This window comes from Melospiza georgiana, chromosome 8 (genome assembly GCF_028018845.1).
Source record: "Melospiza georgiana isolate bMelGeo1 chromosome 8, bMelGeo1.pri, whole genome shotgun sequence".
Taxonomy (NCBI): Eukaryota; Metazoa; Chordata; class Aves; order Passeriformes; family Passerellidae; genus Melospiza; species Melospiza georgiana.
In genome coordinates, this window is record NC_080437.1 from 21,771,127 (window position 1) to 21,784,148 (window position 13,022).

At 33.6% G+C, this 13,022-nt stretch overlaps 1 protein-coding gene across 7 annotated transcripts in view; it reads right to left on the minus strand.

The window, feature by feature from the left end:
• EXOC6 (exocyst complex component 6) overlaps nt 1–13,022 on the minus strand; it is an 87,527-nt gene that overhangs the window by 37,503 nt on the left and 37,002 nt on the right. For 4 of the 7 annotated variants that reach the window (XM_058028772.1, XM_058028773.1, XM_058028777.1 and 1 more), the window contains exons 12-19: nt 12,236–12,307; nt 11,540–11,637; nt 10,336–10,441; nt 8,373–8,482; nt 7,220–7,331; nt 6,281–6,415; nt 3,142–3,321; nt 43–72 (exon numbers count right to left, since the gene is read on the minus strand). In XM_058028772.1, the coding sequence (XP_057884755.1) occupies nt 43–72; nt 3,142–3,321; nt 6,281–6,415; nt 7,220–7,331; nt 8,373–8,482; nt 10,336–10,441; nt 11,540–11,637; nt 12,236–12,307 (843 nt within the window). The remainder of the gene's footprint in view (nt 1–42; nt 73–3,141; nt 3,322–6,280; nt 6,416–7,219; nt 7,332–8,372; nt 8,483–10,335; nt 10,442–11,539; nt 11,638–12,235; nt 12,308–13,022) is intronic. The other 3 variants (XM_058028779.1, XM_058028775.1, XM_058028774.1) reach the window with 1 other exon arrangement.

A 13,022-nucleotide genomic window follows, 5' to 3' on the forward strand; every position in this document is an offset into this window, starting at 1 on the left:
TTTTCTGTTCACATGCTTTTTCTTCACCTTGCATCTACTTACCGACATAGCTGCATGGTCATTGTTGTTATGCTGAGAAGGAAACCAGTAAGGCAGTCAAAACAAAAAAATTAAGATGTACTGTCAACTTCAAAAAAAAAAGAATAAAAAAATTGGTAGCAATAAAAGATAAGAAAAAGCGTACAAAAAGAACAATTATAGCTACATAATAGTGTTTTCTAAACCTCTGAATTTATATAGTATTTTGTTGAAATGTAACAAAGAGATTATAACTTAAATAATACTAATTTGGTGATAACATGTTTTTCTGTAATAAGGAACTGTATGCCAAAATATCAAACTTCAAAGTGTCTGTTGAAATGCCTTTTAAGAACTTTTCATTACAAGAAAGAATATACTTCAAAAGTCTTAGGTTGAAAAATAAATGCTATGTTTACCATTATGGCTTAAAGAGGCTATCTCTGTGTTATTAACATACTTTGTTCAAGCAATATTTAAAATGGCTCAGGATAGTAAGAATCTAAATATAACATGACCCATTAATAAATTTTAACATTAAACTTATGGCTTTATAACTCTGTAGGGTTGAAGAAAGCTGTTTTCTTTTCCAAAATGGTTTCTTAAGTACAGTAAACAAGCACAGAGGAGAAAACTAACACGTAAAACTTGAGACGGGAAAAAAGCTTTGGAGACACAAGACATTTCCAGGGATTCAACAGAGATATCAGACCCCAACTAACTTCTATCACTTTGTGTGCAGATTCAGTACAGTTCATGATCTACCTGATTTAGAGTTCTAATATTCCAATGAAAAGAATAAAAATTGCAAAATCCAGATATACAATGTAAGATGCATTTTTGAAAAGTTATGTCTACATTGGTACAGCAACACTTCAGTACAGCCCCACATAAAAGCACAAAGGGAGACACATCCCTGTGCATTTACACAGCTTATACATACAACAAAAATAAAACAAGATTCTAATGAGAGGAACCCACTAACTGCAACAAAAAAAAAAGTTAAAGAACATATTATAACGCTTCTACAGGCAGACTAGCATTTGAAACAATACCAAAGAGAGAGTCACTGACCCTGGAGTGTGACAACAAAGAACTACTGTGGCCAACTAGGGTCCTTAGTCCTAGCCCAATGCCCTCTAACACAATTGGGTGTGTAAAGGCAGAAGAGAAGAGACCTCTCTAGTTGTTCCACTCTTTTCCTTATTAGAATTATGGCCAGTGTGCTAGGGATTTGGTCTTTGACTGCTAATTACAGAAAAAGTTCTGATAAACTATTTTGAGCAGTGGAATGTTTCTGCCATACAATTACTACGGAAATGACACTGTGACATGATTGGAATAATTCATTAACGAAAATTAATTCTAAAAGTATTCCAAACCTTAATTACAGCATGTGAAAAATCTAGCTCAGTTTATCATTCCAAAAGCACTTACTATTTTAACGAGTTATAGAACCTGGTTCTGGGCTAATCTTGGAAAATACTTTTACTGTATCTTTTTTTTTTTTTTTTTTAACAGAAATAGCTTACTAGTACAAATCTAACTAGAATCACCATAGTGTGCACACATTTTCATATAAACTCCACAGGTCACACACAACATTCACAGGACTGTATATTTCTACAATTGGTCAAGATAGGACAGGGAATGAGATGCAGGATAAGTAAAACATTACAAGATACCTCTTGCCACAGCAGACTACTTATCCATACAGTTCTTCATCCTGCCTGTTACCTGACCAGAGTCTGAAATTACAGGATAACCTCTCTACAGAAACTAGCTTTCTCCAAAGGCTGACTTGTACCCCCAGGCACATAATTCTATACCTTCCACACTTCTTAAGTCTGAATGCCACAGCTGCTTCTTTGCATTCCCTTAACACATTACCTAATTTTGTCTGTGGCTCATTTCTGAACAGCCATTTAGCAGCATACATTCATGACAGACTTCTATACATCTTGCTCTGCAAATTTCACATCCCTTAACTGCCATATCCATATGGCCACTGAGGAGCAGTGCCATTTGTTCACACTGCTTTGTACACTAAGTTACAATGAATTACACTATCTAACAAACTTGCTATTCTTTATCAAAAAACGCTCCACTGATTTGGCACAGAAGCACATGCCTCACATGACACATTCACATCAGTATCACATGATACAGTTGGAGTGGTCTTTGTCTTTGAGTCAGTTAAAAGAACGGGAGACAGAAAAATCACAGCCTCTGTGTAATATCTGGAAGACAAGATCAGCCTGCTATGCCAGCAACTTCAACATCTTGCTGTGCACATAAAGAAATTGTTTCTTTCAGTCTGAAGCCTCAAAACATTCTATGCATTGTGGACTTATTCTTTCTAAGCATTGCAGGTGGGCAAAGCACTCAGACATCAGTGTGACTGTAACAACCAAGGACAAGCTGATAAAAGCAGATGCAGCTTGAATTACTTACTGAAGTTACTCCAGAACTATAAACCTATAAACCATTACGATGGTAAGCCAAATTAGAAATAGTCTTTTTTATCTAAAAGCAAGGGGAAATCAGACAACACAATGTAACAATTCATACATAAGACAGGTTAACAGAACCCTTTTTCCTGACACAAAATAACACAGGATATTTGAATATGAGCAAGAATTCGTTCAATGAAGGTCGGCTAACCAGAATCAAGTAACTTTTTATGATCAAAAATATTTAGCTAAAAACCTTGGAGAACACAACACAATCTTATGCACAAATGGAGGATTTACACCAATTCTGCATTTTTTGAACCAATGCATGTGCACACAAAACGAACATGGTACACCAAAAAGGCTCTAGAAAACTGCATGAGTTCTTACACTATGTAAACTAGTTGCTGGTAACAATATTTAGACTAAAGTATTCGAAAGTATTTTTTAAGTATTCTGATGGGTGAGCTCCAACATAGTGATATACATTTGACAATATTTCTCTACTGAGAAAAGCTTAAAAATACATCTTTCTCTGCTGAGAAAAGCTTAAAAATACATGTCAGCATGTGCACAAATAAAAAACCAGAACCTTTTGTTCAATCCTTACTGTTTTAAAACAAAATGATGATCAAATAGTTTGAAATTAAACTTAATTTTGAACACTTACAGGTAAATGAGTAAAAACTTGAAACGTGCTTCTTAAGAAGTTAATTAGGTCCATTAAGTATCCACTGGCTCTTCCATCTGACTCAGACATTGTCCAATCATAATCAGCAATCTGAATAAATTCATCTATTTTTTGGTTAAGTTTTGTATATATTTCTCCTTCTGCAGCATGCCTTGCATCCTGAAAAAAAAAGTATGCAATGCTTGTCAGAATTCTAAAATATTATTAAATGAAGATAAAATTATATCCATCAATGAAACTGAAGTCTTGTGTTTTTCTTAGATTAAAAAATATTTTATTGGATTTGGTACTTTAATGTACTTCAAAAAACACCTTTAATTCTGCCTTACAAATTTATCAATCCTGACACAAAGTTGATTTTTCTTTTATGAAGAAAATAATAAAAGAATCTAATAATTTTGTCTTTTATTGACTGAGCTCAAGCAATCACATGTTTTTTATGCAATTATTGTCTTAAAGCTGCACACCTGGAGAATACTCATAATTTTTCATCCTCCTTTAGATATCCTGATCATCACATACCATGATGCAGAGCACTCCCCTACTCGCTCCTACTTTGCCACACCCCGGATTCTACTTTTTGGAACAGCAAATCCTGCATTTAGTGAGAGCTGAGTTTACAATGCTGTCTCTGCCTCTTTTGTACAGGGGACTTCCTCAGAGATCCAACAGGACCTATGAGCACGTGCTTGTGTGTGTGCTGCTGGAAAGTTGCACTTTTGCCAGCCTGGAGTTTAAAGATATTGAGATCTTTCTAATTTGGTCTCAACATAAAATTTTCTTAACTGATATGGAGAAATAATTCAAGTAAGACATCTGATTTAAACCAAATGGATTGGCTGCTTAAGGTTTTTAGAGGGTAAAAATAGTCTGGATACACTGAAGTAACCAAAAAGCAGATGAAACTCCCATTGCTACTTTCCTCTAGAAGAAAGCAATCCAAAAAACATGGCATTTGAGAAAAGCATAAATAAGAAATGCAAAAAGAAAAAATAAAAATTTATGAGCTTAAAGGTGTCCTCACATTGAGTGTGCCAGATTTAGTCTTCAATCAGGCCCTGGGCTGAGACGCACTTCAGGAGTAAACAAGAAAGTACGCAGCCCTGCCATAAATAAATATCAAAGTATGATTCCCTAAAAATAGCATTTTTACTGTCAAATCAACTTGAGAAAGGCTCCACTGAACAGCTCTCCAAATCCAACATGCAAGAATCTGGCAACCTGTCATCATGTCAAAGGAGTATGTGGATACCCACAATTTTGTAGACGGTAATGACTAAGAAAGTTTCAATTAAAGTCAAGTCTACATTTAAAGTTTCTGATTAACAACAAAACCTCAGTTGCAACAATTTATAATGATGGGACTTGCAAATGTATCTGCCTAGGCTTAGAGCAAAATTTCTTAATTTTTTTTGTTTGGGTTTGGATTTTTTTTTTTTATTTTAAAGCAAAGTCATTCATGGAGTGGTCGTATCACCTTTAACAATTAAAATTATTTTCTGGCAATGGCAAGACTAGTCCTTCTGCTTTTGTCTTCCATTAAAAAATACAGTGTAGATGTAAAAGCTCATCTCATGGAATGTGAACCTGACCAATGCTGCTAACAAAAGGAGATTTTTGACCACTCTGAAAGAATGGAGGTGACACAATTTGCCACTAGGAGATGAATTTAATAACAGCAGAACATACCAAACTCTGTGAGGGCCCAGTTGGGGAACTGTGAGCAGTTTTTCATTACAATAGAAAATGGAAGAAAGAGGGATTAAAAGAAAAGAATTTTCCACTATAATTGGAGAACATCGTGCTAACAAGATCTCCAGGCAAGTAGACAGGAAGGAAACCACACACACAAAAAAGCCCTTCTGTTTGTCAGCATTTGTCCCATATTTTTCCAAAGTGCAAACTCACTAAGAACGGACACAGTATTGGATCCCTCCAACAGAACTTAGTTTGTAGGAGTGTTAAACATAACTGCTAAACAGCATAAGCAACCTACAAAGAATGTAGCTCAACTTGCAAATGCACTTCTTAAATGAAATTCAAAGATAAAGAATATTTCACCTCTTACTGAAATCAAAGACTATGGCTGTATTAAGTGGTTTTGAATGCATGTTTGATTGGTAAAAAGATAATGAATTACCCTTAGAGGAAAATAGCTATAGATACACAAATTCTAAGACACAACAAGCAAACTAGACACCCTAGACCAAAATTAGGGAAACTGCTGGGAGGGCAATAGTAACCAAGTATGGTTGCTAGGCCACATCCCTTCTGTTTTGCCTTATGCACTAATCATTAGCAAAACAAGCAACAGCCAATGGGAGAATCGTTAGCTATCAACTGGAAATATGAAGTGTCTTGCAATTATTCCACCTCACCCACCTTTTAACATCTATGCCAGAGGGTATATTACAGTAGGATAGACCACATATTGCATCAAGAGATAAAATGAATTGCAGAAAACAGAACTCTCTCAATAGGATTAATTCTTTATCCCATAAATACAAGAAATCACTCTCCTTTGTTTCAGTGTGCATGGAAAAAATACCAAATACCTAAAGTTCAAGTTGCAGCTGCTGTAGAATCCCTGATGACTTTTACTTTGGTTTTGTGGCTTAAATTACAAAAATATCCTAGAATCATTTTAGTTCAAGCACTAGTTGCTAATACTTCTTTTATACCAATACTTACACCCTTTGAAAATACATCAAAAAATAATTCTATTGTAGAATAAAAAATAGACACAAACATTTTAGATCAAGGTAGCTGTTTTGCTTGATTGCATTCAGAAAACAGGAGAAGTTCCACAAACTGGAGCTTAATTTAGTAAAAGCTTCTGGGAAGTTAAGCTTTAACTGTCACTTCACAACTTAATAAAAAATGCACTTGAAAGATAATATTGAGGTTTCTCATGTACTAACATATTCTACCTCATACTAGTAACATAAAAATCCACTGTTTAACTACTCAGTGTTCAACTGAATGCTTAAGAGTTTGGAATTATTTTAGAGACAAAGATGAGAAGACAAGCAGCTTTGCTCTTACCCTTCTTGTTTTAAAATGCTTCATTCACATAAATTTTCAGACATAGTCATATAATGGATGAGATATACCATACCTTAAATGTAGAAAGTCCATAAAGTCTTGCAGTGTGAACAGTCAATTGTGAAATATTTGTAATGTTAGATATAAAATCCTCAAGGTATTTACAGGCTTGCTCCAAGTGTGTTGTGTTTATGATTATTTGAACAAGCTACAAGAGACAAAAATTCTTGTAAAAATCTTTTTATATCACCTATTGTCATTTAATTTTGTAAATGGTTACTTCTTTCAGGAAGAATGCTACTAGAAATTCATTTCAGTATTTCAGGTTACCACCTATTTCCTGTTAGTTTTCAAGTTTGCTTTTAAATACCACTAAGGAGTAATAATGTAGCTTAAATACAAATTATGCCATTTCAAAAACGATTTCAGTGAAATCTACCTACCCAGTGAAATAAATCAAATTGATAGTTTAGAATTAAAAAAGGGACAATAAAGGAAAATATATTGCTGAAATAAAATCACTAATTTGTACCATTTGATTTTTTTAAATTTACTGCTCTTAAATAGTCATAACACTGTCTGCAGAATTATACATTCAAGTATATCTTATATTCCATTCCACTCTATTTTTTATAGAAAGAAGCTCAACATTAGTGGTATTAACTGATAGACAGAACACACAAATCATGCTCTGCATGTGAACAAAAGTATAAATGTCTTTGGCTTATTTCCTGCAACTCTCAGTTTATCATAAAAAACACAAAATTCTTTCATTCTCATGTCTCTCTCAAAAGGCATCCCTGGGCCCAACTAGACCCAACACTGTATTGTTCTTATGTATGTAACAGATATTGATGCTTTTTATACTTATTCTCATTTTTAATTGTTAAACAAACAGTACTTGATTTTCTCATACTGCGGTGTCAATGTCTGTGTATCTACATTTACCAAATTAGTTTTAGCATGGATTGTTTTAAAACCCATAGTTTTGAATATGTGTTTCAAAACTTACCTCTGTTAAACCTATATGAGGTTTTTTAATTAGGTTCTGTAAACAACTACTTAGAGTTCTTGTAAGCAGCAAATTTGTAGATTTTCTGAGCATATCATCTATTTCTGTTGAACTGAAAAAAAATATTATTTTTATAATTATGCTGCATGTAGCAATACTTTGACAGCAATACTTAACTTAAATTTCTTCCCTGTTAAGGGTACTTTCAATGCTAAGAATTCTCTGTGTGCATTTAAATTCTGGCTGCTCCAAGTTTTCCGTGGTCTAGCAGATAGAACACCTCTTTCACCTACCAAATTATCCATTAACTGCAATTCAACACTGAAGCAAAATCTGTTATTTTTAGATTTTGGACATGTTTATTGACACAGATGTTAGTAAAGAGTAATTTGTGGGTTTTAATGAGTTACTAAGGAGGTCAACATGTGCTCATTAGTACGTGTAAATTATAAACAGTATCAATTAAGAATGTGTGAAAGAGAGTAATTTACATCTTTAACAGTGCAGAAATGGGTGACAAGGCCACAAATCCCTTCCAGATTTCAGATCTCTGAATTCTATTTTGTCCAATTAAAACTAAGCTTTTGAAGGCCAGAAGAGGAAAGGAAATGGGTGAATTGTGAATTGTGTTTTCCCTCAGAACAAGGGGGGATAGGAAAGGGAATGAACATGGAGACAGCACATTTTTTTTGCAGGAGAAATCATTGCTAAGGAAACTCAAAGGATTGAGTAATGAAACACAAGGAAGTAGTCAGGGATACTAAACAATTACTTCTGAAATGGTCAGTATCAAAGTATTCTTTTCAATCTTTACATGCTTTGTTAAATAAATAAATTCTCTAGATTATTCTAACTGGTCAATTCTGTTTAAGGAACCTCAGCAGTGTTTTAAACTGTTTACCCCATCAAGCTACACTCACCAATGCACATGTTGCATAGTATCTACATACCCACATATGGATAAATACATGCTACAGCATTGGGAATCATAGACTAAATATATATGAAGAATTATATATGTAAATTATTAAACAAGCACAGCGAGAAAGTACACAACAAAATGAAAAAAATTTTCATTTTAGTATATGTATTTTTAGGCCACCTGAAAAGTACAAGGTACTTTGCAGCCACACTCCTGACAGTTCAAGCTTACCTGCGGTGAAGTGACTCTGAAAACTTAAGGCTTGCATAAATAAATTCCTTCACCTGCATATAAATCTGAGGCACTGACTGAGACATTGGAAGCTTCTTTGGAAAGGATTGCTGAGGAAATAAGAGATCATACTGATTCCAACAAGAACTTGGAACTAAACCCAACAACTAGAAAGCCATTTAACATTATCAACATTTTAATCTAACTAAACCTTTTCTGATCTCCATCAAATACAAAGCTGCATGTGTTGAGCTGACTTCTAAATCTGTTTAAATAGCTTATAAGCAGAAGAGAATTTTATCACTTTAAATTACAATAAAGTTTGGAGATTTTATGTAGTTCAAGATGCCCCTGGAGAAAGCAATTTACAAATATACATTAAAAAGCAGGTCTCAAACTGCTTTTAATCTGAATGAATAATGTATATGTAAACAGGATAATAGGTTCAAAAATACAAACTTTTCTTTCACAAACAAAACAGTGCAAAAAAAAAAAAAGTTTGAGAAGTTCAACACTTCTGGGATTCTCAAAGTAGCTTGAGAATGCTTAGACTATTTTTTAAAATTCACAAAACCAAGGCAGTTTGAATTATTTTCAGGAATTTGGATTAACATGTGGGAAATAGTAATATGTTTATAATAATAAAATCATGCTTCTTACTTGAATCTTAAAGCTGATACTGTATTTGGGAGAACAAAAGTGAATAAATTCACTTAAACCTACACAGACTAAATAGGTATTTCTGCACTGAACACATAATTTTTGCCACTTACAAAAAAACTATTTTTCTGTTTATGACTAATGCATGAGAAAAATAATTAACACCTGGTATCATCCATGAATAATTCAATTTATCTTTAGGAAAAACGCATCCATCAACAGCAGCCAAAGCTTTGTAGTAATCATACATATATGTACAGCAGATAAAACTATTCAGTAGAAATTAAAAATTTCTGCACTTTATTAGCAAAATATTCCCTGCTAAATAGTATCCAGGGTATAGTATATTTCCAATACTGTAAGGGATTTCCATTCTATTTAACTTATTTTAGTACTATAATGGATAAGTAATTTAATTTGATGGAGGAATGCACCCAGAAAGCACTCTGGAATCTCATTCAAAAATCAGCATAAAAACCTCCTTTAATTTTTCATTTTCATTGCAGCACTGTATTAATGACACGCAGCTGTTACAATTGCTGGCAAATCCCTGCTGAACCACAGAATTAAAACAGCTTTTCACTTTTGCAGGTATTTGTAGCAATGGATCTTGTATAAAACAGTTTCCCCCTACAGCAGCTACTCCCACTGTCATGTGGTTCTTAGACTCAGTGCTCCTCTATAGATTCCATCACGAGCCTCTTACTTCTCCATTGGTGTTTCTAAAATCATACTTGAATAGCAGAACAGGTTAATCATCTTTCTGTGAACACAATCTGTAGTGAAAGAATGGCTGAGGCTACAAAAGGACATCCTACTGCAGTGCTATTACAGTAGAATTATTCACAGTCCCTTCACGTTTATTTTGCCCCACATGCTCAAACACAAATATTTAAATTAAAAGTGAAATACAGAAATCATTGTCTCCAACCAATCTCTATTTTACATGTATTTTTGCAATACAACAGTTATACTGAGTAATTAAACATGAGTTGCAACAAAATTTAGCTACAGACAGATTGCATTATAATTACATAAGGACTTTATCAATTAAACTCTATTATTAATTTGTTTACAAAACAATGGGTTTCATTATTCACTCAAACATCTGAGCAAATGAACTCAACCTTTCATTTTTATACTTACTTATGACAAGATAATTACACACAGAGAAGGTGATTAAGCCTCTTAATAGACCTAGCTTTTCAAATTTTAATTGTTTTTTAATTATAGAAATCATTACTGTCCCTAGTGTCTTCAACTGGATTTCCACAAACTTTAATAACATAAAAGTTTCCCTTACCTTATCAAGTTCTGGATCTTGAAAAGGAAATTTGCTAATAACAATTCTGTATTCCTCTTCATTTGCTACAGGGATAGGGCTGTAGTTGTCTGCTTCAAAAATATCCCTGGTGAGCAAGTGAAGTGAAAAAAATGTGGACATGTAACTTATAGTATTTTCTGGTGTTAAAATGTGTAAATAAATATCAATTTTCTCACCACACTTAGGTCTGCAACTTCAAAAATTTTTAAGAACTTTACACATCCCAAGTATTATTGATTACTTTGGAAATACATCATATATTTTAACTCTTTACAGCATGTCTAATCATAGAGGACAAAAATACCCAGAAGTGTTTTCATATGTGCTTAATACAGCAAAGGAACCTTACAGCAACTAATTCACTCCAGAATAAACCATAATATACCTACTGATTAAGGAAACCTGCACTTTTCCTACACTAAAGCTGATATTCAGAGTGTCTCACTCTGGCACCAGAGCTACATATGGTCAATGGAGATGACTGAGACAGCTTCAAACAGGAGATGGCCACCTTGTTTGGGCACCCTCTGCACTTCTGTACTAGTCAAATGTCTGTAACAGAATCACAGAGAACTGGAGAATATTAAATGGTCAATTTAATAGTAAGGTTTTGTGTAATAAAATATTTTATAGCAAACAATTTTTGCACATTGAGACATCACACCCTATCTGCAAGGAGGCTTTGGAGGCCAGTCTCAGGCTGATCTATTCCTGAGTTTAAGTTTTTTTCAATCAAATGATCCCAAGGAAGTGGTGGAAAACATCCTTCATTAAAAAAACACGAAGACATAGTGGCAATGTCAGTAGCTTGTCAGGCAGATGTGCATATCAGCCAACAGCAGATATTAAGACAACCTAAATCAGGAAACTAAAGCCCTACTGCAATAACCTGGAATTATCAGATTCCTAAAGAAGAGAAACAGATGTCTCTCTCCTGCTTGTCTCTCTGATAATGTCCCTTTGGAGACCTTCCCTCTTTCCATTAACTAGAGAAGCAGTACTTGATGTCTCTCCTTCTAATTAGTAGTCACATGTGATGAGTATCTTAGTCCTAACCAACCTGAGATTCATACACAACAACACCTGAGTTCACAAATTCTTTCTGAATTACATCATAAAAACTTGAGCTCTGACAAAAACAATAAATGCAATACAAAAGGCACAACTATTTTGATTTACTAACCTGAACAATCCAGACCACTTTTTAAGAAGTGTTTCATTGTATTGGTCTCTAATTTCAAATAAAAGATCAAATAGTCGGTTCACAGGAAAACCATAGCCCTAAAGGATGAAAATGAAGAGGAGATAGTTCAAGAACCAATACACTTAATTCCTCTCACAACACCTCACAAGTCTGAGGTAAGACTTATATTCAATCTTATAATCTCTATAACACAAATTACAGTACTTTTAGCACACTACTACATGTTGATTTATTAAAATTTTACCAAAGTATTTATCCTATGCACTGGAAAATTTGCCCCATTTCTCCTTGTTTGTTAAAAACTGCAAGAATACTTTCTAATGATGCTCACTTAGTCTTTCAGCTAAAGAGTTAATGACTACTGGAATGGTGTTAATTTTTATGATGAGAAGTAAAGCATTTTTAAAAGACAAGAGCATACACAAATTACAAAACTAACACTAATTTTGCACAGAGATGAATAACTGATGCTTGCTGGATAGCCCAGAACACATATGTTCAGTTCATAATAATGAAAATAAGGACCTAAGGCAAGAAATAATTTTTTTTAATATTAATATGTGCAATTTTGGGTTTGATTTGTATATATGATTTATGAAAACACAAACATTGCAGTCACCTAAAGGTAAAACCTGTCTACAAGAATTTCAGGTAAATTAGTAATACAGTGTGTACCTGCAAAGTATCAGCAAATACTACAATGAGATTCTTCAGTTCCAGAACAAGGTCAGGATCACTGCAATATGACTGAAAGTGAGAAATTCTGATTTTATTAAAAGAATTTAAAATATGGGACATACATTTTCAAAGAATAGTATCATAGGTTAAACTCTCCAGCCTTAGTGAAAAACAATTTAGACTCGTTTGTCTTTACTTAGTCCAGCTACATAAAAGTATTTGTTAAATTTTTATATAACTATCAATGGTGTAATAGTTCAGAAAAAGTCAACTAAAATATGTGATTCAGTAAGTACTAGCAAGGTGTACTGAGATTGAAAATCAACAAACTACATTTATTTTAGTGGAACACTAAAATAAGCACATTTGGTGGAGTCAGTGTCAAAGAGGTTCCACAGGACATTCTTTTGACCACCAAGCTTAGGTCTAACTAATGCTGCACCACCTCAGACAGTTTTTTCCAGTTGTATGGGTGAAACTTAATACAATATTTTCTAAATAATTTCAAATTTAAATTGGATTAATTGGATGATAAAAGGTCAAGACATGAAGTTATTTACTAGGTGACTGAAACTGAAATTTGATTTTTAGAGGAGTAGAGTCATACAACTAAGGCTTTCACCTCAGCTTCACTATTTGAAATACTGGATAAAGTTAAAAAATTCTATTAAAATAATTTAAAGCTGCATGAGAATAAGTATTGGTTGAAGACAATATACACCTGTTTCACCTTTCTTGAAGTTTTGCTCTTGGTATACTTTATTAAAAGGAAGAGTATGGTTTA